Source organism: Syngnathoides biaculeatus, chromosome 19, assembly GCF_019802595.1.
Source record: "Syngnathoides biaculeatus isolate LvHL_M chromosome 19, ASM1980259v1, whole genome shotgun sequence".
NCBI lineage: Eukaryota > Metazoa > Chordata > Actinopteri > Syngnathiformes > Syngnathidae > Syngnathoides > Syngnathoides biaculeatus.
This window is the reverse complement of record NC_084658.1, coordinates 1,633,500-1,661,495: the sequence shown is the minus strand read 5'-3', so window position 1 is coordinate 1,661,495 and position 27,996 is coordinate 1,633,500. Positions and strand designations below refer to the sequence as shown.

The following is a 27,996-nucleotide window of genomic DNA, read 5'->3' as shown; positions in this document are numbered from 1 at the left end:
CTTTGTATAACGTCACGCGCTCCCATCAATAATTATTCTTGAATTAGTGCCGAACCTACGTAAGTCCCGACCGAGTACGACAATCACTACTTTATAGTGTCCTCAAACATCCTTCCTTCAGTCTTGGTGTCTGGGTGCACGTCGAAGGCTTTTAGGACTCGCTAGTCCGGTTTAGCTTAGCTCGGGAGCCGCCAACAGAGACACGTTTGTGTAGTCAGATCATCGCAAAATATCGCTCAACACAGATCAAGTGTGTCAATCATTTACACTTAGCTATGTTATGCAAGCGAAGAACTGCTAATTCATTTATATGAGACATATATTGAAAATCAAATATAGGGCATACCTTCGTGCAAACAAACAAAGTACGGTTTAGCTATGCTCGGGAGCGCCGAACTGAGACACGTTTGTGCAGTCAGATCATCGCAAAATATCGCTCAACACAGATCAAGTGTGTCAATCATTCACACTTAGCTATGTTATGCAAGTAAAGAACTGCTAATTCATTTATATGAGACATGTATTGAAAATCAAATATAGGGCATACCTTCGTGCAAACAAACAAAGTCCGGTTTAGCTTAGCTCGGGAGCGCCGAACAGAGACACGTTTGTGCAGTCAGATCATCGCAAAATATCGCTCAACACAGATCACGTGCCAATCATTCACACGTAGCTATGTTATCCAAGCGAAGAACTGCTAATTCATTTATATGAAACATATATTGAAAATCAAATATAGGGCTTACATATCTGCAAACATATCTGTTCCGGTTGATGGATTCAGTTGATCATTCGGTCTTCCACAAAGTTTGATCCATCGAAGGCATTTTTCGTACTCGGTCTTCTGTTCCGGTTGATTTTAGATGGATTCAGTTGATGATGCGGTCTTCCACAAAGTTTGATCCATCGCAGACATTTTTCGTACTGGGTCTTCGGTTTTGGAAAGGGTACGAATTGAACTTCACCAACTAGCCTTTCAGGATACGTGTCATCACTATTACAAAGTCCGTGACTACACCTCTTAACCATATCTATTGTTAAAGAACCCAAATACGCGATAAAACACTAACAAAAGCTATACTGGACCATGCAACTTCCTCTTTTTCAGTTTCGTTCTAGGAGAAAGGGTGCTAGTGGTTACCTACCTCTATGCCTTCGCAAAAAATCTAAGTAACCAGAGATGTAGGTCCAGAGGTAAAGGCCCCAACATGGAATTAGGGTGGGGTTGAGAGGGACTTTGGTGGTGTTCAAAATGATTTGGAGCTCTTCACTCATTTTGTACAACTGTATAGTCTGTTGCTAGTGTTTAGCGAATTCAGACGTGCTGGAAGAGGGTGTTCATTCATCATTTTCATCAGGCACCAAAGTGTCCCATCTCGTGTGCATCAGATTATTCATTATATACCACTTAATTTGATTTAGCACTGGTCCTTGTTGCCCTGTCTGTCAGACTTTACCATGGGATGATTCTAAATTAAAATTTGGATCATCATCGCACGTATGAGAACCCAATTGTGGATAATTTAGTTTTTGGATTGTCAATGGTTTTTCATTGAAGGACAACAATCTGACACCCCACAGATATTAGGAGAGGACAACTCACTGGTCAAAGTTAGCACGGAGTTATTTCCCTTTCCTTCCTGACCCAAAATGGCTGCCTCAAGTACACATGGAGCATTTTTCAAGAGAAGAAAGGGAGAAAGGTCAGTATGCAACCAAGTTTGTCTTCAAAATACTAATCCATCAGTATTATTAATGTGTGTCGTTCTAGAATAAGAATTAATTAATAAACATATCTCTTGTATGTACCACTTCACAGAACTGATAATATACCCGTCCTAGTTTGTGGGACGCTGCCCGCGAGAGGGTACATCTTTGTTTTATGCGTTTAACAAAAAAGAAGTGTTATTTCCTTCATTGTGGCCTGTTGGGAGACTTTTATCTCAATAAGGCAAAAAATTGTCAGCCTGCCCATGAATGGGTGAAGTTCACCTCCCCAATCGGATCCTAGGCTGAAATGACCTTTTTGGAATGTGCCAAATGAATCCAAGTCAACCAATTTTTACAGCTGTGAGCGTTGTCAACAAAACCTGAAATGGGCATTCCCACTTGGGCTTCTGGTTCCACCAATGTGGTGTCCTGCTGATGTCAATAAGTTGGGATGCTGTGTTGGAAAGAGTTCGATCCATTTTGAGAATGCATCTAATATGACCAAGCAATACTTTTTTTTCCCCCCCAGTTTGTGTCAGGTAAATCCAATTTGACATTCGTTAAATACCAAGCACTAAGGAGAGAAGACACCTGTTTGTTTGAGCTCAAGGGGAATGCAGAAGAACAGCAATGTACAGTTTGAATATGTTCTAAAGCAGTGTTCCTTGAACCCTCTCTTTTTATTAGATTTAGGAGGCCCTTCCAACGGTTACAAATTTAAAGGTTGGGGGAAACCAAAACGTGTTTGTGTGACTTCTGTCTCTGCATTTTGTTGGAAGGTTACGCTATGTAAACAAACAAATATGTGCAATAACTATATAGGTCATGTCCTTATCCAGGCCACTTATCCTAACAAGGGTTGCGGGAAAGCTGGAACGCATCCAGTGAGCTTCGGGGGAATGGCGGACTACACGCTGAAGTGATTGACAGTCAGTCGCAGGGCAGATAGATATTTACACCATCACTGAGCGGGAATTGATCCCATGCTGCCCGCACCAAAGGCAGCCGTGTGTACCACTACACCATCAGTGAATCATTGATAACTATATAGTCCTGAGCAAAGTGTCAAGTGAAAAGTGAAGCATTTTCTTCATTGCAGCAAATGTATGATAAAACATACAGTTAAGAAAATATGTATTTGAACACCCTGCTATTTTGCAAGTTCTCCCACTTAGAAGTCATGGAGGGGTCTGAAAATTTCATTGTAGGTGCTTGTCCACTGTGAGAGAGATAATCTAAAAAGAAAAATCCAGAAATCACAATGTATGATTTTTTGAACAATTTATATGTGTGATACAGCTGCAAAGAAGTATTTGAACACCTGAGAAAATCAATGTTAATATTTGATACAGTAACCTTTGTTTGCAATTACACAGGTCAAACGTTTCCTGTAGTTGTTCACCAGGTTTACACACACTGCAGAAGGGATTTTGGTCCACTCCGCCACACAGATCTTTTTCTTTAGTTCAGACAAGTTTCTGGGCTGTCGCTGGGAAACACGGAGTTTCAGATCCCTCCAAAAGTTTTCAATTGGGTTTAGGTTTGGAGAATGGCTAGGCCACGCCAGAACCTTGATATGCTTCTTACGGAGCCACTCCTTGGTTTTCCTGGCCGTGTGCTTTGGGTCATTGTCATGTTGAAAGACCCAGCCACAACCCATCTTCAATGCTCTGACTGAGGTAAAGAGGTTGTTCCTCAAAATCTCACAATACATGGCCTTGGTCATCCTCTCCTTAATACAGTGCAGTCATCCAGTCCCATGTACAGAAGAAGAACACCAAAGCATAATGCTACCACCCCCATGCTTTACAGAAGGGATGGAACACAGTTAGTGTATTACCAACAATCACCTTGGAAACGGTGGTCCCAGCTCTTTTCAGGTCATTGATCAAGTCCTGTCGTGTCGTCCTGGGCTGATTCTTCACGTTTTTAAGGATCATTGAGACCCCACAAGGTGATATCTCGCATGGGGCTCCACTGCGATTGAGATTGACTGTCATTATTAGTTTCTTCCATTTTCTAATGATTGCTCCAACAGTGGACCTTTTGTTCCACCAAGCTGCTTAGCAAATTCTCCGTAGCCCTTTCCAGCCATGTGGAGTTGTACAATTTTGTCTCTGGTGTCTTTGGACAGTTCTAACAGTTACAAGTTTGAGTCTTACTGATTGTATGGGGTGGACAGGTGTCTTCATGTAGCTAATGAGCTCACACAGGTAAATCTGATTCAGGTTAATACATGGAGTGGAGCTGGACTTTTAAAGGCGCACTAACAGGTCTTTGAGGGTCACCCTTTTTGGAGTCCTTGGAGGGAGTGGTGGAGAGTGCCCGCTCTGGCGACTCTATCATTTTGCTGGGGGACTTCAATGCCCACGTGGGCAATGACAGTGGGATCTGGAAGGGCTTGATTGGGAAGAACCACCCCCCAGATCAGAACTCCAGTGGTGTTCTGTTACTGGACTTCTGTGCTCATCACCGATTGTCCATAAAGAGCACAATATTCAGGCATAACGGTGATCACGTCCACGTGGCACCAGGACACCCAAAGTCGCAGTTCGATGATCGACTTTGTGGTCGTGTCATCGGACTTGCAACTGCATTTCTTGGACATTCGCTTGAAGAGAGGTAAGTTGGCTCCGATGGTGGGGGAAGATACCAATCCGACGTGGCAGGCCCAAACGTATTGTGAGGATCTGCTGAGAACGGCTGGCAGATTCTCCTGTCAGAAGGAATTTCAACTCCCACCTCCGAAAGAACTTTCTCACGTCACAGAGGAGGTGGGGGACATTGAGTCCAAGTGGACGATGTTCCATTCCTCCATTGCTGAGGCGACTAACTGTCGTGGCGGCACCCCACAAACACGTTGGTGGACACCAACTGTGAGGGATGCTGTCAAGCTGCAGAAGGAGTCCTATCGGGCATTTCTGGCCTGTGGGACTCCAGAGGAAGCTGATAGGTACCGGCTGGCCAAGCGGAATTCAGCGTCGGTGGTCGCTGAGGCAAAAACCTGGCCGTCGGAGGAGTTCGGTGAGGCCATGGAGAATGACTTCAGGATGGTTTCTAGGAAATTCTGGTCCACCATACGGCATCTCAGGAGGGGGAAGCAGTTTACTGTCAACACTGTCTATAGTGGGGACGTGGCGCTGCTGACCTCAACTCGGGATGTTGTGAGTGGGTGGGGAGAATACTTCCAAGACCTCAAATCCACCAACACGCCTTCCCATGAGGAAGCTGAGTCTGGGTGCTCAGAGGCAGGCTCTTCTATCTCTGGGGTTGAGGTCACCAAGATGGTTAAAAAGCTCCTTGGTGGCAGGGCCACAGGGGTGGATGAGATTCGCCGGGGAGTTCTTAAAGGCTCTGGATGTTGTGGGGCTGTCCTGGTTGGCAGGCCTATGCAACATCGCGTGGACATCGGGGGGCAGTGACACTGGATTGGCAGACTGGGGTGGTGGTCCCCCTTTTCAAAACGGGTGACCGAAGGGTGTGTTCCAACTATAGAGGGATCACACTATTCAGCCAGTGGTAAGGTCTACTCAGGGGTACTGGAGAGGAAGGACCTTTGGGACATCGAATCTCAGATTCAGGAGGAGCAATGTGGTTTTCATCCTGGCCGTGGAACAGTGGACCAGGTCTCCACCCTCGGCAGGATCCTCGAGGGTGCATGGGATATGCCAAACCAGTCTACTTGTGTTTTTCGTGGACTTGGAAAAGGCGTTCGATCGTGTCCCTTGGGGAGTCCAGTGGGGGGTTCTTCGGGAGTATGGGATACAGAACCCCCCAATACGAGCTGTTTGGTCCCTGTACGACTGCTATCAGAGTTTGGGGCGCATTGCAGGCAATAAGGCGGATTCATTTCCGGTGAGAGTTGGACTCCGCCAAGGCTGCCCTTTGTCACCGATTTGTAAACAACTTTCATGGACAGAATTTCTCGGCACAGCCGAGGTGTAGAGGGTGTCCGGTATGGTGGCTTCAGCATCGGATCTCTGCTCTTTGCAGATGATGTGGTTCTGGTGGCTTCATTAAGCCGTGATCTCCAGCTCTCACTGGAGCGATTCACAGGAGAGTGTGAAGCGGCTGGGATGAGAATCAGCACCTCCAAATCCGAGACTGTGGTCCTCAGTTGGAAAAGGGTGGCATGCCCTCTCCAGGTCGGGAGATCCTGCCCCAAGTGGAGGAGTTCAAGTATCTTGGGGTCTTATTCACGAGTGAGGGAAGAATGGAGCGGGAGATCAACAGACAGAGCGGTGCAGCGTCTGCAGTGATGTGGACCTTGTATCGGTCCATTGTGGTGAAGAGGGAACTAAGTTGAAAGGCAAAGCTCTCAAATTACAAGTCGATCTACGTTCCTTTCCTCACCCATGGGCATGAGCTGTGGGTTGTGACCGACAGAACAAGATCCCGGATACAAGTGGCCGAAATGAGTTTCCTCTGCAGGGTCCCCGGGCTCTCCCTTAGAGATAGGGTGAGAAGCTCGGTCATATTTACAAAAGGAATGTAAGTGCGGTACAGGGCTCCGTCACCCTATGGGTGTTTATGGAATTTATTGCGAAGCTATTTACACATCCACAAGGTTGAATCGTGTCACCTTACACGTTTTAATGACTGCCCGTCATTTACTCTTTTGAACCTGTTTCACTCTTTTTGAACTAAAATTCTTTTGTACGAAAATTCAACACACCCTGTTGTTTTCTTTCCTTTCGTCTGAATCCCGTCAACCATCGGATCCTAGCCAGCAGGCCGCACACCAGTCCCGGAAAGCGTCTTTAGACTCAGAAGGAGTCTGCCGTGGTCACGGTCTTTCTGGTATTCAACACACCTGTTGGAATCCTCAGGTGTCTTGGGATCCGGCTCAAAGGACCAAGTTAATGTCAGGTTTATGGAGCCTTTGCAGTCAAAGACAGCTTCAGTGATGTGATCAATGATATAGCATCCAGTGATAGCACGGCTCACACAATCCAGGACATTTGAAGTCCAATTTCTCAAGGAAGAAAGACAAGAGGAACATTTGCTCACGAGGAGAAGGTGGGATGTGTCTCTTTCACCATCTCCAACCCGTTCTGCTCAGATCTCCACAAATCCTCTTTTTTTATTCCTTTGTGTGGGCTGCTTCACAACAAAGCAAACATGACAAACAAAGCAAACATGACAAACAAAGCAACCATGACAATAAAAAGCCAATGTGAGTCTTTGCGATGTCTTCATCATTCTCACAAGATCGTCAGTCTTTATGTTGTGTGCTGCATCACTATCTACTGTTTCAACGGCACCCAATAGAACTCGATTGCATCACATTGTTTAAAGCTCCACTGACATGAAATGCATGATTTTAAGTATGTTTTTAATTTTTTTAAAAAAAGGCAGCCAGAATGGACCGGTCTGTTTTTTCACCACAAAACGTGATTTTGACGTATATGGCTTTTTGTAACTCCCGCCTTGAAAATCCTCTCGAGGGATTTGTTTTGGAGAAGCAGGAATTGACATTATCAGCAGGGGTGCACTAAGATGGCCTCGTGTGTTTATACTACTTTTACCTGCTGGAAAGTAGCTCTTTGTTCCTTCGTGGTCACCAAAATGCTGGCTTGTTCTATTGCTGGATATTCTTCTAACACTAAGGAGAATGGATTAACTCTTCATATGTTTTCAAAAGACCCAGTTCGTTTTGAAAAATGGATTACACAGGTGCAAAGGACGAGAGCTTCGTGGGTGCCAAATGACAAGTAGGTGTGTAAAGAGCTACAAAAAAATAATAGTTCGGGACGGGATGGACGTAATCCTCTCAGAACGTAAAAAAAAGATCCGTTTACATCAGTCAGGGGTGCTAAGAGTGTTGATGTGCTCGTTGGCGCCACGTCCGCTGGTCTCGGCTTTGGCCAGGGTGGCTCATCACGGCGCCGAGCTGGGGGGATTGTGGTGCCGAGCCAGGATGATTGCGCAGCCGAGTGGCTGTGTGTGCGCCATCATCGGCGATAACGTCGGTGGTGGCGTTGACGCCAACGGCGTTGTTCACCTGTTGACGTTGTTCATCGCCGACAGCAGCGGCTTTGTTCATCACAGACGGCAGCAACGTTCGGCGTTGAAAAACGCCGCCGCAGTATATTGCGTACTCAGCGGCGGGCGACAATAACGCCGCGGCCCAGGCGTGACGAGCCATCGCAGCCCACCCGCTTCGAGCCGATCACGGCTTCGGCCGGGGTGGCTCATCACGGTGCCGAGCAAGGCTGCTTGACAGCGTTGTCGTCGCTCGCGGCTGAGCACGCCATTGTCGGTGGCGTTGTTCAAAGCTGAACGCCGACGGATGAACAACGCCGCCGCAGTATGTAGTGTACTCAGCCGTGAGCAATGACAACACCGCGGCCCGGGTGTGACAAGCTGATTACAGCTTTGGCCGGGGTGGCTCATCACGGCGCTGAGCTGAGCCACTTTATGGTGGTGTCCTCACGGCTGGGGGCGCTACATACTGTTAGGGAGTCTGTACGTTAGAAGTTATCTGCGTAGCATCTAAATATGGCTTGAAATGATAGGGTAATATTTCCCGGGTCACTACACTCGATTGTGATTGTTCTCTTCTTTGAAAAGAGCTTCCGTGTCAGAAAGGGGGGGGGGGGTTCAGAAAAATAAGAAACTCTCTGTTGTTCCTCTCTCGCAGGTGCTATTACGTGTTTTCAATGGCAAATGTCCCAGTGTGATATATGATGTAGCAGGCAATATGGCTATGCCACTTCGATGTCGAGTGAGACTTCCACAACTTTGCACATGGATGAAATGCTCTTCGCTCATATTTATTTTTTCATATAGACATTTAAGTGAATAATGTTATATGTATTTTTCATTACAATATCTATTTTAGAATGTTTATCAGCATGTCACTGGGGCTTTCGCCACATCATAGCAAAAGTTTCCACGGCACCTGTAAATGCTACTGGCTTCTTGTGTGTGATTAAGAGATCACACGGGTTTCTGTCGCAATGAGCGTTTATTGAAATCCTAGGACATGTGCATAGCAAGTGGCTATCATGGACTGACGTAGGTAAATACATAGAACATCATAGATAACACAGATGAGGGACCCAACCCATAACACCTAGGAGAGGTGAGACAACTACTCACAATAAAAGGTTGGAGTGGTTTAAAAACTGCAAACATTTTTTATGTTAAATTAAGGTGCTGCTATAGCCAAATCACGCCCCAGAAATTTGTAGGTTTACATACAACGTGTTCATTTTGTCATTCCAGTCTATTCCTCTTTGGATGTGGTTCAACATTTGATCCAATCTGAAGGCATCTCACAGCTTTTTCCTCCCCAAAACGTTGCGTCAAAATGTACAAATCGGTTGTCGCCTGATGCAAGAATAGGAGCAGCACTATCTATGATGAAACGTTTGTATCACTCTTTTGTAGTGTGATTTCTTGCCTTGTTGACATCTGCATGAAAGTCTTTTGTGGAACCACAATACACTTCGCTCCAGTGTCCACTTTAAGTTCCACAGTTTATTCATCGAGTTGCACAGTAACAAATCCTTCATCTTGACCATCAACGCTGTTGATGTGAAAGGCAACATCAACATATATCCAAATAGAACGTGACATCTTCCTGTGCTGATGTCTGCTCCACTGACACTTCATGCACTGGCTGTTTGAAGACTTTTATATCCCGTTTTCCATTGCCATAGCTTGGATTTACAACAGCTTTTGTAATGGTTCATTCTGTTGCACTTGTGGCACTGCTGTCCATAAGCAGGAAATTTCTCTCTTTTAGCAGTGAGGCTCCCTCCACAATCCTTGCATTTGGTTATGGTCTGACTGTGTCTGAGGCCTGGACTGCTGCGTTCTGAGGTAAGATGGCTTGATTCCACCGACATGGGTGACCTGGGTGGCTAGTGTTTTACTGTTTTCCTCAGTCATTTCATGGATGCGACAGACTGAGATGGCTTTGGCCAGGGTCAGTTCACGATCTCTCAGCAGAGAATTTCTCAAAGAGTTATTGGCAATGCCACACACAATGTGATCACATATAAGTTCGTCAGTCAAATCTCCAAAGTAAGTTTTAGCTTTAATTTTCAAGTCACTTATGTAGGATTCAATACTCTCACCTTGTCTTTGATTCCGTGAATGAAATCTGTGTCTGTCCATTGTCCTGTTGCCTTGAGGATTGCACATTTCCCTGAATTTCCTCTTCAAGGACTCTGGATCCTCTCTGGTCTCCGCCGGGGTGATAATCGCTCTATTATTCCCGGGCTCATGCACTTCAACCACATACACGAAGGAGCGTTCACCGTCAATGGCTTCAGAGCTGGCCAGGTTAAGGAGAACGTACGCCTTTGTCCTTGCAGGTTTCTCTGGGTGTGCTGCGGCAATAAAAATGTCGTACTCCCGTTCAAAAACACGCCAGGTTTTGGCAACATTTTCGTCAAAAATGACGGGGTCTGGCTTGTGGAAACCCTCCGCCATGACTTGGCAAAAAATGAAAGATGTTCTCGGCTAGCCAGTTAGCATAGCATCAGGTCTGCCAAAAAATGAAAACAAGCGGCCCAGGATAAAAAATTACTCACAGGCGATAGTTCATATCTGCTGTCTTCTGGCACCCATGTAAATGCTACTGGCTTCTTGTATGACACACACACACACACACACACACACACACACACACACACAAGAAGCCAGTACCATCTACAGCACCAAATGGGCCTTTTGGTTGCATCACATTGTTTAAGCAAAAAAACATTAAAGACAACCAAGAGAGCAAATATGAGATAACTTTATATCCAATTAAGCCAACATTTAGGGGAAACCTTCAAGCCCAACTGTTATACCTATAAACATTCTAAAATAGATATTTCAATGAAAAATACATATAACATTATTCACTTCAATGTCTATACGAAAAAATAAGTACGAGCGGAGAGTGCGTCATCCATGCACAAACTTGCGGAAGTGTCGTTCGACATCTAAGTGGTCGCCATATCGGCTGCATCTCCTGCCCATGATGTCAACCCGGACAAACCCCATTGAAAACACGCTGTGGCCCCGACTTGGAGATGAACACGCCCGTGCTGACATGAAAGCTCTTTTCGAAGAGGAACATCTCAAAACTGAGTGAAGTTACCGGGGCAATATTAACCTACTGTTTCGAGCCATATATAGATGATATGAGGATCACGGCCAAACCATTTCCCCGTCCGATCCACTTCTGCGGCGGAGATGAGCCACTGCGACTCGACGCCGTGACGAGCCACCCCAGCCGACAAGGCCGGCAGCCGGCTCGGCCTTGATGACAAGGCTGGTGGCGATTCACAAGGCCTGCAGAGGCCCTCTTTCAGCGGCTGCTGCACGCCTTCCGATGCGCACATTGACACATTTTGAACCCCTGACTTACGGATTACGCCCCCTCAACTATTGTTTTTTTTAGACGCTGTATAAACACTGACCTGTCATTTGGAACTCACGAAGCTCTCGTCCTTTGTACCTGTGCAATCCATTTTTCACGACAAACAGGATCTTTTGTCAAAATTTTTAAGGGCGTTCGAGCAATATCCAGCAATACAACAAGCCGGCATTTTAGCGAATACGAAGGAACAACGAGCTACCTTCCAGCAGGTAGAACTAGTTTAAACAGAGGAGACCGCTTGAGTGCGCTACAGCCCTGTAAATCACTTCTTGTTCCTTCTCAAAAACAAATCCCTTGAGAGGATTTTCATGGCGGGAGTTATAAAAAGCCGTATGCGTCAAAATCATGTTTTGTGGTGAAAAAATGTCTGGGTCCATACCGCCTGCCGTTTTTTCATCATTAACATACTAAAAATCATGCATTTCATGACAGTGGACCTTTATTGCAACCCTGTGGGGGCACAAGCCAGTGCAATCTTAGGCCGGTCCCAATCCCAGATAAATGCAGACGGTTGCTTCATGAAGGGTATCAGTCTTAAAACTTTCTGAAACAAATATGAGCGTTCATCTAAAGAAAGTGAAAAAAGTCAAAGTCTGCACAAACCAAGTTGCTCCAGTCTTCACAAATATCTTCAACAGGTCTCTAGAACTGTGTGAAGTACCAACCTGCTTATCCCGGTCCCCAAAAAAGCAGCAGTATCAGGTCTTAATGACTCCAGGCCTGTTGCTTGACATCTGTGGTCATAAAGTCCTTTGAACGCCTTGTGTTTGACCACCTCAAGAGCATCATATGTCCCCAGGTGGACCCACTGCAGTTTGCCTATCGAGCTAACAGGTCTGCGAATGATAATGTTAACATGGGTCTGCACTTCATCCTTGAACATCTCCACAGCGAGGGTACCTATACAAGGATCCTGTTTGTGGACTTCAGCTCTGCGTTTAACATCATCCCTGAACTCCTCTCCTCCAAACCTCTCCAGCTCAGCATCCCGTCTGCCATCTCCTGGTGGATCCACAACTTTCTGATGGGCAGGACACTGCAGGTGAGGCTGGGGGCGAGTGGCGAGACTGGAGCTTTGGTGTGATCAACACAACCTGGCATTGAACATTCTAAAGCAGAGGTGGGCAAACTACGGCCTGCGGATCACATCTAGCCTGTTGGTCTTTTTAATACGGCCTGCCAAAGATTGGTAGGGAATTAAGGTATGATTGCATTCATTTTCACTTGTAATGGCAGGCATTCAACACTAAGTGGCAGAGTAGGTGCAGTGTTTTGATTTAACGGACCGCAAGCCATTTCCTGTTATGTCTTTTTCTACTGGTCAGATCAGAACCCATATACAACAATTTTAAAGAAAAGAAAAGTCCATAGTAAGTGCCTGGTGTTTAAGAAAGAATGGATACCTAAATACTGAAGTCCGGTCCATGATTGTATGTTTTATTTGCCAAGAAATTGTTGCAGTTTTAAAAGAATACATCAGCTGTCACTTTTCTACCAAGCATGCTAATAAACCCAGCAACCTTTCATCACAAGAACGTACGGCGACTGCTGACAGGTTGGTAGCTAGGTTACAGGCTGAGCAAAACACCTTTATTCGAGCATCTTCCATCCAAGAAGCAAGCACGAAGACAAAAGCCAGCAAGCCTTTCTCCGAAGGGGAGCTTCTTAAAGAATGCATGATGGAGAAAATGGGCATTTTATGTCCTGAGAGCAAGAACAAATTTGAAAATATTAGCTTATCACACAGCTTAGTGACTCGCCGTATTGAAGTAATTGACGAACACTTAACTGGTGAGTTAAACAGGAAAGCCGAGTCATATACATTGTATTCTTTGGCAATGGACCATAGCAATGATACAAAGGATACTGCTCAGCTTTTAATTTTTATCAGAGAGATTAATGTGAATTTTGAAATAACAGAGGGAGTTTTGGGATATGGAATCTCAAAGGAAAAATATGTGAAGAGGATTTTTTTTAACAGCGTGTCAGCAGTCATACAGAAGCACAAGTTACCCTCGCCACCATTACAGCTGATGGATCACCAAATCTGAGGAAAAAGCATTGGGATGCTCAAGAGAATTCAGGACAGGGGGAGAGAGGACAACCCTGAGCAGGATCTAATTTTCTACACTGCATAATTCATGAATAAGCACTGTGGAAATAAGTGTTGCAGCTTGACCACGTAATTAAGCCAGTTATGAAACATGTTAACTTTATAGAGCAAGCGGACTTCACCATCGTCAGTTTATTAATTTTCTTGAAGAAACTGACGCTGAGCACACGTACTTGTTTTACTCATGTCTAATGTCCGCTGGTTACGTTTAGGAAAAGTATGTCAGCGTGTATGGAGTCTTCTTTTCCTTTCAGGTTGTCCCATTAGGGGTCACCACAACGTGACATCTTTTTCCATCTAAGCCCCAGACAACTTAGCTCCTAGGATCATTGGGACACACAAGCGCCTCCACCATGATAAGGTGACGGCTCAAATGGGCCGATCTTGAGCATCTTCCTTTCAAACACCCACTGTCCTCATGTCTTCCCTCACAACATCCATCAACCTTCTGTTTGGTCTTTCTCTCGCTCTTTTGCCTGGTAGCTCCATCCTCACCACCCTTCTACCAATATACTCACTCTCTCGCCTCTGGACATGTCCAAACCATTGTCTGCTGTATCGTACCTTATCTCCAAAACATCCAACTTTGGCTGTGCCGCTAATTAGCTAATTTCTAAACCTACCCAACCTGCTCATGCCGAGCGAGACTCTTCTGTCACATAATACACCAGAGAGCTTCTGCCAGCTGTTCCCACCTGCTTGGACCAGTTTCTTCACTTCTTTACCACATTCACCATTGCTCTGGATTGTTGACCCCAAGTATTTGAAGTCGTCCACCCTCACAATCTCTTCTCCCTGTGGCCTACCACTTCCCGCTCCACCACTCACTTCACGCACATATTCTGTTTTACTTCGGCTAATCTTCATTCCTCTCCTTTCCAGTGCATGCCTCGATCTTTCAAATTGTTCCTCCACCTGCTCCCTGCTTTCACTGCATATCACAATACCATCTGCAAAGATCATGGTCCAAGGGGATTCCAGTCTAACCTCATCTGTCAGCCTATCCATTACCACAGCAAACAGGAAGGGGCTCAGAGCTTATCCCTGATGCAGTCCCACCTCCATCTTAAATTCTTCTGTCACACCCACAGCACACCTCACCACTGTTCTGTTACCCTCATACAAGTCCTGTACTATTCTAACATTTCTTCGCCACACCAGACTTACGCATGCAGTACCACAGTCTGTCACTGTCACTCTGTCATAGGCTTTCTCTAGATCCACAAAGACACAATGTCGCTCCTTCAGACCTTCTCTGTACTATTCAATTAGCATCCTCAAGACAAATCATTCAGCTGTGGTACTCTTTCTAGGCATGAAACCATACTGTTGCTCGCAGATACTGACTTCTGACCTGAATCTACCCTCCACTACTCTTTCCTATAACTTCATTCTGTGGCCCATCAACTTTATTTCTCCATAGTTGTCACAGCTCCGCAAGTCCCCTTTGTTCTTAAAAATGGGAACTAGCACACTTTTCCTCCATTATTCAGGCATTTTCTCACCCGCTAGTATTCTGCTGAATAAATTGATAAAAAACTCCAAAGCCACCTCTCCAAATTGCTTCCATATCTCCACCAGTATGTTATCAGGACCAATTGCCTTTCCATTTTTCATCCTTTGAAATGCCTTTCGAACTTCCCCCTTGCTAATCATTGCCACGTTCTGGTCCTTCACACTTGCCTCTCCTACTCTTCCTTCTCTCTCATTTTCTTCATTCATCAACTTCTCAAAGTATTCTTTCATCTAATCAGAACATTACTGGCACCAGTCAACACATTTCCATCTCTATCCTTAATCACACTTACCTGCTGCACATCCTTCCCATCTCTGTCCATCTGTCTGGTCAACCTGTAGAGATTCTTTTCTCTTTTCGTATCCAACCTGGGGTACATGTCGTCATATGCTTCTTGTTTAGCCTTCACCACCTCTACCTTTGCGCTACGTCGCATTTCAATGAATTTTTTTTCGCCTCTCCTCAGTCCTCTCACTGTCCCACTTCTTCTTTGATAATCTCTTTCCCTGTATGACTTCCTGTATTTTGGGGTTCCACCAAGAGGTCTCCTTCTCCCCTTTCCTACTAGACAACACACCATGTACTCTCCTGCCTGTCCCTCTGATCACCTTGGCTGTAGTAGTCCAGTCTTACGGGAGCTCCTCCTGTCCATCGAGAGCATGTCTCACCTCTTTCTGAAAGACTGCACAACATTCTTCCACTTTGCTCTACCTTTGTCTTCTTACCCACCACCATAGTCATCCCACACACCACCATCCGATGCTGTCGACCTACACTCTCCCCTACCACTACTGTACAGTCAGTAACCTCCTTCAGATTACATCGTCTGCACAGAATATAATCCACCTGTGTGCTTCTACCTCTGCTCTTGTAGGTCACTATATGTTCCTCCCTCTTCTGGAAATAAGTGTTCACTACTGCCATTTCCATTCTTTTTGCAAAGTCCAACACCATCTGTTCCTCAAAGTTCCTTTCCTTGATGCCGTACTGACCCATCACTTCTTAATCGCCCGTGTTTCTTTCACCAACATGTTACTATCTGCACCAATCACAACTCTCTCTCTGTCTGGGATGCTCAGAATTACGTCATCTAGTTCCTTTCATAATTTCTCTTTCAACTTTCGGTCACATCCTACCTAATCACATTATACATAACACCCTCAATTTCAAGCTTCAGCCTCAACTCCTGACATTTTCCTGTCATAGTCCCAACATTCAAAGTCCCTACATTCAGTTGTCGGCTCTGTGCCTTCCTCTCTTTCTTCTGCCGACTAAGCCACTTACCTCCTCTTCTTTGTCTTCGACTCACAGTAGATGAATTCCCACCGACACCCTGCAAGTTAACGGTGCCGGGGGGCGGGCAGTGTTAACCCAAGCCACGACCAATCCGGTATGGGATTAGTTTGTGTGAACGCTCATATGTCTTTGGCACAGTTTTTACGCCGGATGCCCTTCCTAACGCAACCCTCTGCATTTACCTTCAAGTTCTTGGGAATTTCAGCCTCAGAGGACCTGAAGTGGGAGATTAACATCAACTCCAGCCTCAAAAAAGCCCTGCAAAGGATGTATTTCTTGCAGCTTCTGAGGAAGCACAGCCTGTCACAAGAGCTGCTTAGACAGTTCTATGCAGCGGTATTAGAATCAGTACTATGTACCTCCATCACAGTCTGGTTTGGGACTGCCACAAAAAAGGAAAAAAAAAAAAAACTCCGACTACAACGGACAATCAAAACTGCTGAAAGGCTTGTCGGCACCACTCTTCCCACCCTTGAAGACTTGCACACCACTCGAACTAGGTCCAGCGCAGGCAGGATCCTTTCGGATACTGGCCACCAATTCTTCCAGCTGTTTCTGTTGGGTAAGCACTGCTGATCAATGCAAGTCAAAACTAGCAGGCATTCAAACGTTTTTTTTCCCCTCTGACAATTAAGTCATTAAATTCTTGATCAGCGAACCTACTATTTTCTGCCTTGTGCCATTCTTGGGACACATCTTCAAATCCCTTTGATCCAATCAGTGTTAGTATTTGTAATATATTTTGTAGCGTATCGCACGATTCATCACTTTAAACTGCTCTCTTTGCACAATCGTCACTGCACCGGTCTCTAACGGGAACTTCAAACAGATAAAGGAACTCAAGCATAACACAATGTGGGGAGTTGTCACACTCTTACCTGTTCTAAATGAAGACGAAATGTGGATTAATCTGTTTCGTCACATTGGACTGCTATTATTCTGAGTAAATAAACAGAATGTTTCTCATTCTTTGTTCTTATTACTTTGTTGTCCTTTGTTCTGAATGTCGTACTAGGGCAGCACCGACCGAGAAAAATTCCTTGTGTTTTTTACACACTTGGCCAACAAAGCTGATTCTGATTCTGATAAAGTCAATCAATATTTCCTGTGGGAACATTTGTTTTGAAACTTGCATTTCCCTAGTATTTTACATCAACTAATCATCAATTCATTTGAGGGTCGCAGGCACACAGGAGCCTATCCGAGCTATATTCGGGCGAGAGGTGGGGTACCCCATAAACTGGTCATCAGCCAATTGCAGGGCACATCACCATTTGGACTCACATTCACACCTATGGGGAATTTGGAGTATTCAATTAAACTGCTATGCATATTTTGGTGATGTGGGAGGAAAATGAAAAAAAATGAAGATCACCCACGCAGTCATGGGAAGAACATGCAAACTTTAAATACGCGGGGCCGGATTTGAACATGGGTCTGAGAACTGTGAGGCAGCAAATGTGCTACCTATCCATGGTGCCATTGTTGAGTTAATCCATCAAATTGTAATTTCATTACCTTCATGCCTTCAACTTTTAGGCTCCTTTGTTTTTTTTTGAAAAGCAGAAAGGTTTGCTGTCTGATGATGCCAATTTTTTTTTAAATAAAAGTTTGCTGTCTGATTATGCAGATTTTTTTTTTTTAAAATGCGTATTTCAAACATTACTTTCTCTTGTATGTTAACTGTGAGGGGATGAAGGAGATTTCAATATACAGGGGAGTTGTCAGGTTAAAACGGTCTAAACCTACATTTTTTGACTTTAAGATGTTTCTTGTCTGCCATTATGACCCCAGCACCATAGTGTTTGTGCTTAGCTCATGCATATTGCTTATTCGTGTTTGTGTGCTGAGACTATATTTGCCTTTTTCGCCCACCTTTTTACACATTATGGCCCAAAAGAAAAAGCTGGGTTTTTTTAGCAGTGCTTGCCTAGCTGAAAGAAAAGCAATGAGCGTCAAAACAAAGCTTAATATCATAAATAAATAAATAAAATCAGCGAAAGAAGTATCATTAGTAAAGTCAGTAAAGACTTGTGCTTCGGTCAGTCAACCATGGCAATTATTAAGGACAAACCCGTATTTTAGCGCACGTGAAGGGTTTCACCCCTATGATGGATACAGTGATCACAAAGCAAAAAAAAAAAAAAAAAAACCAAAACGAAGCAACGTTTTTCAATCATTGCCGAAATTGAAAGATGACTTACATTATGACTTGAGGATCAAAATCAACGTCGGCTTCATATCAGCTGAATGTTGACTAAGGGAAAATGTATTTTAGGTATTTACTTTTTAATGTATTTTAGTTTTTTTATTTGAAGTACCAACACCCATCCATTTTCTGAGTCACTTATCCTCACGAGGGTCAGGGGAATACTGAGGCCAATCCCAGCGGTCATCGTAAATTTTGACTTTAATGGTGAAATTTGACTTAAGTCGAAATTCGAGTTAAGTTGCCAGTGTAGGAACATATCTCAGTCGTAGACAGAGGACTCCCTGTAATTACAACCCAGAATCCAAACAGACTTTAAGGCTCCAATCTGTGTAAATAGAGGAATATCAATAAACGGGTCTAATTTAAGCATACATATGCACTTAAATAAAATTAAGACGTCAGTCACCATTGGTCCAGGACCCTTGGTGACATCTTGCTCCAATTTGAGTGAGGCCGTGTGATTGGCAAGTTCTTTCAGATCATAACCAGCACAGAAGTTCCCTCCTACAAGAGAGACCACAAAATTAGCAAATATAACAGCTGCAAAGTTAAACAGGAAAGGAAAATGCTGTGAATAAAAAGAAGGGCAGAGCAATTAGGCTGGAATTTGGATAGCAGTTAGTCGAGCTAGCACACAAATGTTTTCATAAAACCCCAAAGCACAAGCACACAGAAAATCCATGCACTAAATAAAATCCACGAAATAGCTTCCACTTATTTATTGTAGTATTATATGCATTTTAGGGATCGGACTTAACTTTAAAAAAAAATCAAATTCATTAGAAGTTTTATAAATAATTATTCCGAATTAATTACATTATAATTGTAAAACAATATTTGGACTAAAAAGCAAGTTGTATAGATTTTAGTGGGCTAATTAATTAAACAAACTTTTATATGGAAAATGCATTTTTAATTGTATTTAAACAAAAAAAAGATCTGCAATCTGGTGTACACAGTTACAATGAGGAAAGGACAGACAATTGTTGGAGAGGCACAACACAGACGAACAAACTCCTCAGGTCAAGAATTAGCTGTATACCTGCAACTTCAACAGAAATAAGCAAAGCAAATTTATTTATAGGATTACATACACAAGGTAATTAATGTGCTTTACATGATTAAAATGATTTTAGTACAAAGACATAAAACATTTAAAACAGGACAAAAACAAAAACAAAAATTAAAAAAACTGAACGAAAATTACAATCAAAAACAACATACAGTGCAAGAAATATTAAAATTGTAAACACTAAGAAGCATGTTTTCAACCTAGATTTGAAAACATTCACACTTGGGGGCTTTTAGCAATCTGTTGGCAAATTTTTCCATTTGTGTCACCATGTTTGTCTTGGACTCTGCGCTCCACTATTTGACCTGTCAGTTATCTCAGAGTACTACTGAGTTTGTATTGCGTAAGCATTTCTTTCATGTATTAAGGACCTAAACCATTCAGTGATTTATAGACCATTAGTAGAACTTTAAAATCTATTCCAAACCTGACTGGAAGCCATTGTAAGGACTTTAGGATTGGAGCTCTATGCTCTGGCCTCTTTCTTCTTGTCTGAACCGAGCTGCAGCATTATGAATGAGCTACAGCTGTTTAATACTCTTTTTCGGGAGTCCAGTCAGAAGACCATTACAGTAGTCAAGTCTACTTGAGATAAATCGTGGATGAGCTTTTCCTGGTCTGCTTGACACATACAAGCCTTTAGTCTAGATGTGTTGTTCCGATGGCATAAGGCAGTTTTTGTGATTGATATGATATGACTGTTGAAAGTCACCCATTGAAGAAGACTGCACTTATGGCACATCTGTATTGAATGTCCCTTGTTGTTTAGTTTGTTCTATGTTCTGAATGTCATACCAGGGCGGCACCGACTACCATAGACAAATTACTTGTGTGTTGTTACACACTTGGCCAATAAAGATGATTCTGATTCCTCAATCCGTCACTTTATGTTTGTTTGTGACACGGCTTGATTTTCATGCGAGCCAGCCCTTTATGTTTTCCTGGAGCTTTTTTAACAATCATGCAGTGCAAGCCTTGGTTGTGGTAAGCGAGGTGAGGTCATCCACGTAGGAGCTGACTAGAGACAGCCTCACCCCAGGTCTTTTTTGTTGCCCACCAACAATCCAGCAAGAGACCTGGATGATGACCTTCATGGCCAGGGTGAATTGCAGCGGGGAGATGGTACGCCCATCCATGATTCGCACTTCCAAGTGCGGCCATGCAATGGTGTAGCTTACTGTTGTAACACAGAGCTGAATATCCTTGAAGTATGCTGTAACGTGGGTTGTGAGCACTGCTGGGACCTTGAACTAGTCGAACACTCTCCACATGAGATTATGAGGGACTAAGCCAAAGGCATTTGCTTGGTCCAGGAACACCACATGAAGGTCTCTTCCCTCTTTTTTGTGCAACCTGGATCTGATGCCAGATGACGTTAGTGTGTTCTATGCATCCAGAGAAGTCAGGGATTCCTGCTTTTTGGATTGACGTGTCAATCAGCATTTACCTCACAGGCATTCTGCTAGCCTATGAGCAAGCACACTGAAGAAGATTTTCCCTACGACATTTAGAAGGCTTATCCGTCAGAACTGCCCAATCTCTGATGAGTCCTTCTCCTTTGGGATAAGAATTCCTCCAGCTCCACGCTATCGTCTGCCTGCTGGATTAAAGACTATCTATCTTCTGCCACACGAACCTCATCAGCTTCCTGAGGAATCGCAGGACATCTGGCGCGTTTTTATAGAGCCTGTATGGAACCAATTGGTCCCAGGAGCTGATACAGCCCTTGGTCTACCCAGAATATGAATTACTTCACCCCGCCTGGGTGGAATGATGTCCAGCTCATGCTCTGGTGGATTGATTGGTGGCATATCTGGTGGGAGCATAACTTCTTCATGACTGCGGTCATCTGCAGGAATTTTTCAGCTGTTATTCCAGGATAGCTTTCGTCACCAAGAGACTTTCGCCTTTCTCCTTTGCAAAGAGGCTCTTCGCAAATCTGAAGGGCTCTTTATAGAAGTGTGATCTTGTGTCCTCCTTCCTTCTTCGTTTTTTCCGAAGGTTTTCAGCTCTCCTCATTGCTGCCAGCCTACCCTGGATTTCTTCCTACAGCAGGCTTATGTCCTCCTTCTCCTCCTCTGTGGCCTTCCTCCACAAATTCTTAAGCTGCCTCCTCTCCTCTGCCTCTGGGTCAGCCTGTTTGCCTTCTACCACTCCAAATTGGTTAATCATGTAAGGTTAATGCCTTACATGATGCAGCGATGATGGCAGATGATTGCTTTTTGACTCAAAGAGTTCTTTTCAGTCTCCCAGCAATTCTAAGGTTTCTCGTCAAAAAGACTTTTCGTCGGGTAAGACTACTTATCATACAGGGTCAAGTGGTAATAAGGCAGGTTCAAATTCTTTTGGCAAGCAGTCATATTTTCAGTTTAAACCCAAATCTTCTAGTGACTGTTGTGAGTCGGCTCCTGTCTGTGCTTATTGTAAGAAGCCTGGTCACTTGATTTCTGCTTACCAAAAGCTCAAGTACAAAACTCAGTCCACTGTTTCCCAAACGCTTTTGTATCTATCACACCTTTTGTATCTATCACACCTAAGCACATGTTTCCAGGTGGTTCTCAAATAAAAATCAATCAAAAGCCTTTATTGTCATTATAAGCTGTGCATAGAATGAAATGAGAGCTTCTCCACAAGGTGCAATAAAATGGAATAAAAATCGAAGAACATCTTTGGTAAAAACAATAGATAAAACATCAAGGCACAGTTGTTGCAAAAATAAATAAATAGATAAAAAAACAAACAAATAAATAAATGAAAGCACAAAAGTGCAGTTGCAAAATATTACATTGTTATGTTCAGTGGTTTGAGTTTGAGTTGATAGCTCTGGGGAAAAAGCTGGCCTTGAATCTGTTTGTCCGTGTTTTGTGGGACCTGTACCACCTGCCAGAGGGCAACAGGTTAAACGGGTGGTTAGGATGTGAAGAGTCCTTTACAATATTAGTTGCTCTGCAGTGATAGCTGGAGTTGGCAATGCCCTCTCGGGAGGGCAGAGAGTAGCCAGTGATCTTCTGGGTGCTGTTGACCACTCTTTGCAGTGGTTTCCTGTCCGCTGCTGTGCATCCAGCATACCACACTGCGATGCAGTGAGTGAGGATGCTCTCCATGGTGGTTCTGTAAAAGCCGGTTTAGCTTCCAAGTTGTTCTTCCTGAGCACTCTCAGGAAGTGTAGTCGCTGTTGGGCCTTTTTCACCACCGCAGTGGTATTTACAGTCCAAGTAAGTTTGCGTGATGTAGACTCCCAGAAATTTGAAGGAGAGTCTCCACACAATCCCCATTCATGAACAGTCAACGCAAAACTTCCGGAAGTCCAGGATGATTTCCTTCATCTTTGTGGTGTTCAGTTCAATGTAAGGTTGTTTGCAGAACACTACTTTGACAATTTACCAATCTCATCTCTGTAGGCAGACTTGTCTCCTTCTGAGATGAGCCCGATCACGGTGGTGTCATCAGTAAACTTGATAATGGAGTTGCTGGGATCAGCTGGTATGCAGTCACATGTGTACAAAGAGTATAGGAGAGGGCTCAGTACACAGCGTTGGAAGGACCCGGGACTGAGGGTGATTGAGGAAGAGATGTGTGGGCCAAATCTGACAGACTGTGGACGGTTTGTGAGGAAGTCTTTAATCCAGCAGCAGATGAAAGGAGATAGTCCAAGGAGGGAGAGTTTGTCAACCAAAATACCTGGGATGATGGTATTAAAGGCTGAACTAAAGTCTATGAAAAGCATCCTGACGTAGTTCCTTTGGCGCTCCAGGTGGCTCAATGCAGTATGGAGAGCTATTGTGATAGCATCCTTGGTGGACCGGTTTCCTCTGTAGGCAAACTGGTAGGGGTTGGGTGAGGGAGGAAGTGAGCCCTTTAAGTGGCGTGCAACCAGCTTCTCAAAGCACTTCATGATTATGAGTGCAACAGGCCTGTAATCATTTAGACTGTCAGTGGCTGCTTTCCTTGGGATAGGGATGATTGTTGCAGATTACAGGCAGGAGGGAATGGTTAATTGTTGCAGGGATCTGTTGAAGATTTTTGTGAAAACATCTGTCATCTGATCAGCACAGGCTTTGAGTACCTTCCCCGGCACTCGAGCAGCACTGTACTGTGCCTTGTCACTTGACCTGAAGGCGGCGTTGTAATGTCTAAGGAGTGCCTTAGTCTCTTGTGTCATTCAGGGTTTTTTATTGGGGAAAACCCGCATCAGTCTATTTACAGTCACAGTGTCTATACAGTTTTTGATCTAAGACAAAACAGTATCTGTGTGTTCCTGGGGGTTCCGGTGTTCAAATGATTCCCAAACAGTGCATGAAAAACGGTCCTGCAGTCGAGATAGAGCATTTTCAGGCCATGTTGTAATTGTCTTAGTATGAGGCCTTATTTGTTTGAGTAGGGGGATGTATGTGGGCGTGAGGGTGACGCAGACATGGTCAGATCCAGCAAGATGGAGGGGGGGGGGGTTAGCCCTGTATGCATGTTTAATGTTAGAGTAAACATGGTCTCCTCTGGTGGGACACGTCACACACTGGACAAATTTTGGTAAGACAGTCTTTAAACACACTTCTAAAGAGAGTTTTGTTTATGAAAAACTTTCAGATTCTGTACTTCCTAAGGAATATTTGCCTTTTATTCACACTGGTTCAGTTTCACTTATGGGAGATAATTCTACTCCATGGCCCATTACTATTCTGAGGGACACTGGAGATCTTCAATCTGATTTTGAAGGATATTTTGCCTTTTTCTGCAGTGTCTTCACTTAACTCATATGTTAGTCTTCAGGGTATAAGTGGCAGTTCTCTTCCTCCTTTACATTTTGTGAATTTGAGTTCAGATCTGATTTCTGTGACCGTCAAAGTTGGTGTTCTAGACTCCTTTCTGGTGCCAGGCGTTGATTTGTCGATCTGCAACAATCTGATGGGAGCTCAAGTTGCCGTTAATTCTATTGTCACTGTTTCTCCAGAATATTCAGTCAGTACAGAGAAGTTGGAATGTGACTTTCCGGGTATTTATCCACAGGTTTTTTGAGATCACGTACTTTCATTGGCACAAAAGTCCCATGGCAGGGCATTTGGGGGTAAACAAAACCTGTAAAAAAATTTTTAGCACATTTCTTTTTGCCTAGCTTCAGGAAAGTTGCTGCTGGATTTTGTAAGATCTATCATGCATGCCAAATTTTTGGTAAACCAAATCAGAAAATTCCTATTGCTCCTTTAAAACTTATACTGGCTGGCGGGGAACCTTTTAATCAAGTTTTCATTGATTGTGTTGATCCATTGCCTAAAACTAGATCTGGTAATCAGTATCTGCTCTCTATCTTGTGTGCTTCAGCCAGATTTCCTGAGGGTGTTGCCATTCGTCAGATTGTTGCTCCTGTGATTAGCAAGGCTTTGATCAAATTTTACACCTTAGTTGGGTTGCTAAAAGTCACCCAATCCTTGACAATTTAGCTGAAATGAAACTATATCATGACAAAAAGTTAAAAGAAAGAAATTTTATTCCTGGTGTCAGTTGTCAGTTTTACTTCCCATTCCTAGCCAACAACTCAGAGCTAGATATCAGGGTCCATTTCTGATGAACAAGAAGGTTAGCGACAGACTGGTCGTAAACACAAAAGGTTACATCATGTGAACATGATTAAAGCGTTTGGAATGTCTAATTTCTAATGCAAATTATCTTATCTGGATGAAAATCCTCTTCTTTTCCTTTCGGCTTGTCCCGTTAGGGGTCGCCACAGCGTGTCATCTTTTGCCATCTTAGCCTATCTCCTGCATCTTCCTCTCTAACCCCAACTGCCCTCATGTCTTCCCTCACCACATCCATAAACCTTCTCTTTGGTCTTCCTTGTCGCTCTTTTGCCTGGGAGCTCCATCCTCAGCATCCTTCTACCAATATACTCACTCTCTCGCCTCTGAACATGTCCAAACCATCGAAGTCTGCTCTCTCGAATCTTGTCTCCAAAACATCCAGCTTTGGCTGTCCCTCGAATGAGCTCATTTCTAATCCTATCCAACCTGGTCACTCCGAGCAAGAACCTCAACATCTTCATTTCTGCCACCTCCAGTTCAGCTTCCTGTTGTTTCTTCAGTGCCACCGTCTCTAATCCGTACATCATGGCCGGCCTCACCACTGTTTTGTAAACTTTGCCCTTCATCCTAGCAGACACTCTTCTGTCACATAATACACCAGACACCTTTCGCCAGCTGTTCCAACCTGCTTGGACCCGTTTCTTCACTTCCTGACCACACTCTCCATTGCTCTGTATTGTTGACCCCAAGTATTTGAAGTCGTCCACCCTCGCTATCTCTTCTCCCTGTAGCCTCACTCTTCCCCCTCTACTTTTCTCATTCACGCACATATATTCTGTTTTACTTCGGCTAATCTTCATTCCTCTCCTTTCCAGTGCATGTCGCCATCTTTCCAATTGTTCCTCTGCGTGCTCCCTGCTTTCACTGCATATGACAATATCATCTGCGAACATCATGGTCCAAGGGGATTCCAGTCTAACCTCATCTGTCAGCCTATCCATTACCACTGCAAACAGGAAGGGGCTCAGAGCTGATCCCTGATGCAGTCCCACCTCCACCTTAAATTCCTCTGTCACACCTAAGGCACACCTCACCATTGTTCTGCTGGCATCATACATGTCCTGTACTATTTTAACATACTTCTCTGCCACACCAGACTTACGCATGCAGTACCACAGTTCCTCTCTTGGTACTCTGTCATAGGCTTTCTCTAGATCCACAAAGACACAATGTAGCTCCTTCTGACCTTCTCTGTACTTTTCCACGAGCATCCTCAAGGCAAATAATGCATCTGTGGTACTCTTTCTAGGCATGAAACCATACATACAGTGAAGAAAATAAGTATGTGAACACAGAACTCATGGAGGGCTCTGAAATTTTCAGCGTAGGTCCATGTCCACTGTGAGCAAGATAATCTAAAAAGACAAATCTAGAAATCACAATGTATGATTTTTTAATAATTTATTTGTGTGATACAGCTGCAAATAAGTATTTGAACACCTGAGAATACCAATGCTAATATGTGGTACAGTAGCCTTTGTTTGCAGTTACAGAGGTCAAATGTTTCCTGTGGTTGTTCACCATATTTGTACATACTGCATGAGGGATTTTGGCCCAGTCCTCCACACAGATCTTCTCTAGATCAGACATGTTTCTGGGCTCTTGCTGAGTAACACGGAGTTTCAGATCCTTTTAAAGATTTTCCATTGGGTTTAGGTCTGGAGACTGCCTCGGCCACGCCAGAACCTTAATATGCTTCTTATGGAGCCACTCCTTGGTTTTCCTGGCTGTGTGCGTCGAGTCATTGTCATGATGAAAGACTCACCCACGACCCATCTTCAATGCTCTGACTGAGGGAAAGAGGTTGTTCCCCTAAATCTCACAATACATGGCCGCGGTCATCCTCCCCTAAATACAGCGCAGTTTTCCTGTCCCATGTGCACAAAAACACCCCCAAAGCATCATGCTACCACCCCTATGCTTCACAGTAGGGACGGTGTTCTTCCTCATTCGTCTTCCTCTAAACATGGTTATGGAATTATGACCAAATGTGTGCATAGTGAAGATGGGGCACTGCTGACCTAAACTCGGGATGTTGTGAGTCGGCAAAGAGTGGCATGCTCTCTCCAGGTCGGGGATGAGATCCTGCCCCAAGTGAAGGAGTTCATGTATTCTGGGGTCTTTTTCACAAGTGAGGAAAGAATGGAGCAGGAGATCAACAGGCACATCGTTGGAGCATCTGCAGTGATGCGGACTTTGTACCAGTCTGTTGTGGTAAAGAGGGAGCTAAGTCGAAAGGCGAAGCTCTCAATTTACCAGTCGATCTAAGTTCCTACCATCACGTAGTCACAAGCTGTGGGTCGTGACCAAAAAAACAAGATCCGGATACAAGTGGCCAAAATGAGTTTCCTCTGCAGGGTGTCTGGGCTCTCCCTTCGAGATAAGGTGAGAAGCTCAGTCATCGAGGATGGGTGGAGTGTCAAGCCGCTGCTCGTCCACATTAGGCGCAAGCAAGCTAACATCACATTTTCAAGATACAGTACATATGACATGATCTATTGGATACATTGTTAATCCAAGCCACCGGAATTTCCTTCTAAGGAAACTCACCAAACTAAGTGAGCAATTGATTATTTGCTGCAAATCAGCAGGCAAAGACTTCACAATATTTTTGAAAATGTCAGATGGTAATGAGTTGAGACAGCTTGTTTTTTTTTTGTTTTTTTAGCCATTCAGAGGTGAACTTGCTAGAGTGTTAGGATTTTCTCGTACCCAGCAGAATTCATTGTTCCATCAATCATAGCAAGATGTCTTCAACCCAAAGCAGCAAACCAGTCCCAGATGATCACACTGTTACCATATTGCTTCACTGTTGGCATATTGTTCTTTTTATCAAATACTGTGCCATTTTTCTGCCAGGTGCAAGGGCTGCACACCTTCCAAAAAGTTCAAGTTTTGATTAATCAGTCCACAGAATGTTTGTCAAAAAGTCTTGAGGATCATCAAGATGTTTTTTGGTCAATGTGAGACGAGCCCTTGTATTCTTTGCTGACAGCAGAGGTTTTTGCCTGGGAACTCTTCAATGGATGCCATTTTTGACAAGTGTCTTTCATATGGTAGTCATGAACACTGACTTTAACTGGGCCATGGAGGCCTACCGGTCTTTGTATGTTGTTCGAGGT

The 27,996-nt window shown here is 44.1% G+C and overlaps 1 protein-coding gene and 1 long non-coding RNA gene across 4 annotated transcripts in view; one reads left to right on the top strand and one right to left on the bottom strand.

Annotated features, from left to right (window-relative positions):
- The window catches only part of LOC133493015 (uncharacterized), a 65,582-nt gene extending 47,485 nt beyond the window's left edge, over positions 1-18,097 (top strand). Inside the window, exons 3-5 of one of the 2 annotated variants that reach the window (XR_009792821.1) lie at positions 1,582-1,703; positions 12,072-16,111; positions 16,207-18,097. This is a non-coding gene — a long non-coding RNA (uncharacterized LOC133493015). Of the gene's footprint in view, positions 1-1,581; positions 1,704-12,071 lie in introns of both variants that reach the window. The other variant, XR_009792820.1, reaches the window with a different exon arrangement.
- zgc:101569 (uncharacterized protein LOC449822 homolog) overlaps positions 1-27,996 on the bottom strand; it is an 87,876-nt gene that overhangs the window by 48,664 nt on the left and 11,216 nt on the right. For both annotated transcript variants that reach the window (XM_061805930.1, XM_061805931.1), the window contains exon 3: positions 18,636-18,733. In XM_061805930.1, coding sequence (XP_061661914.1) covers positions 18,636-18,733 — 98 coding nt within the window. The remainder of the gene's footprint in view (positions 1-18,635; positions 18,734-27,996) is intronic.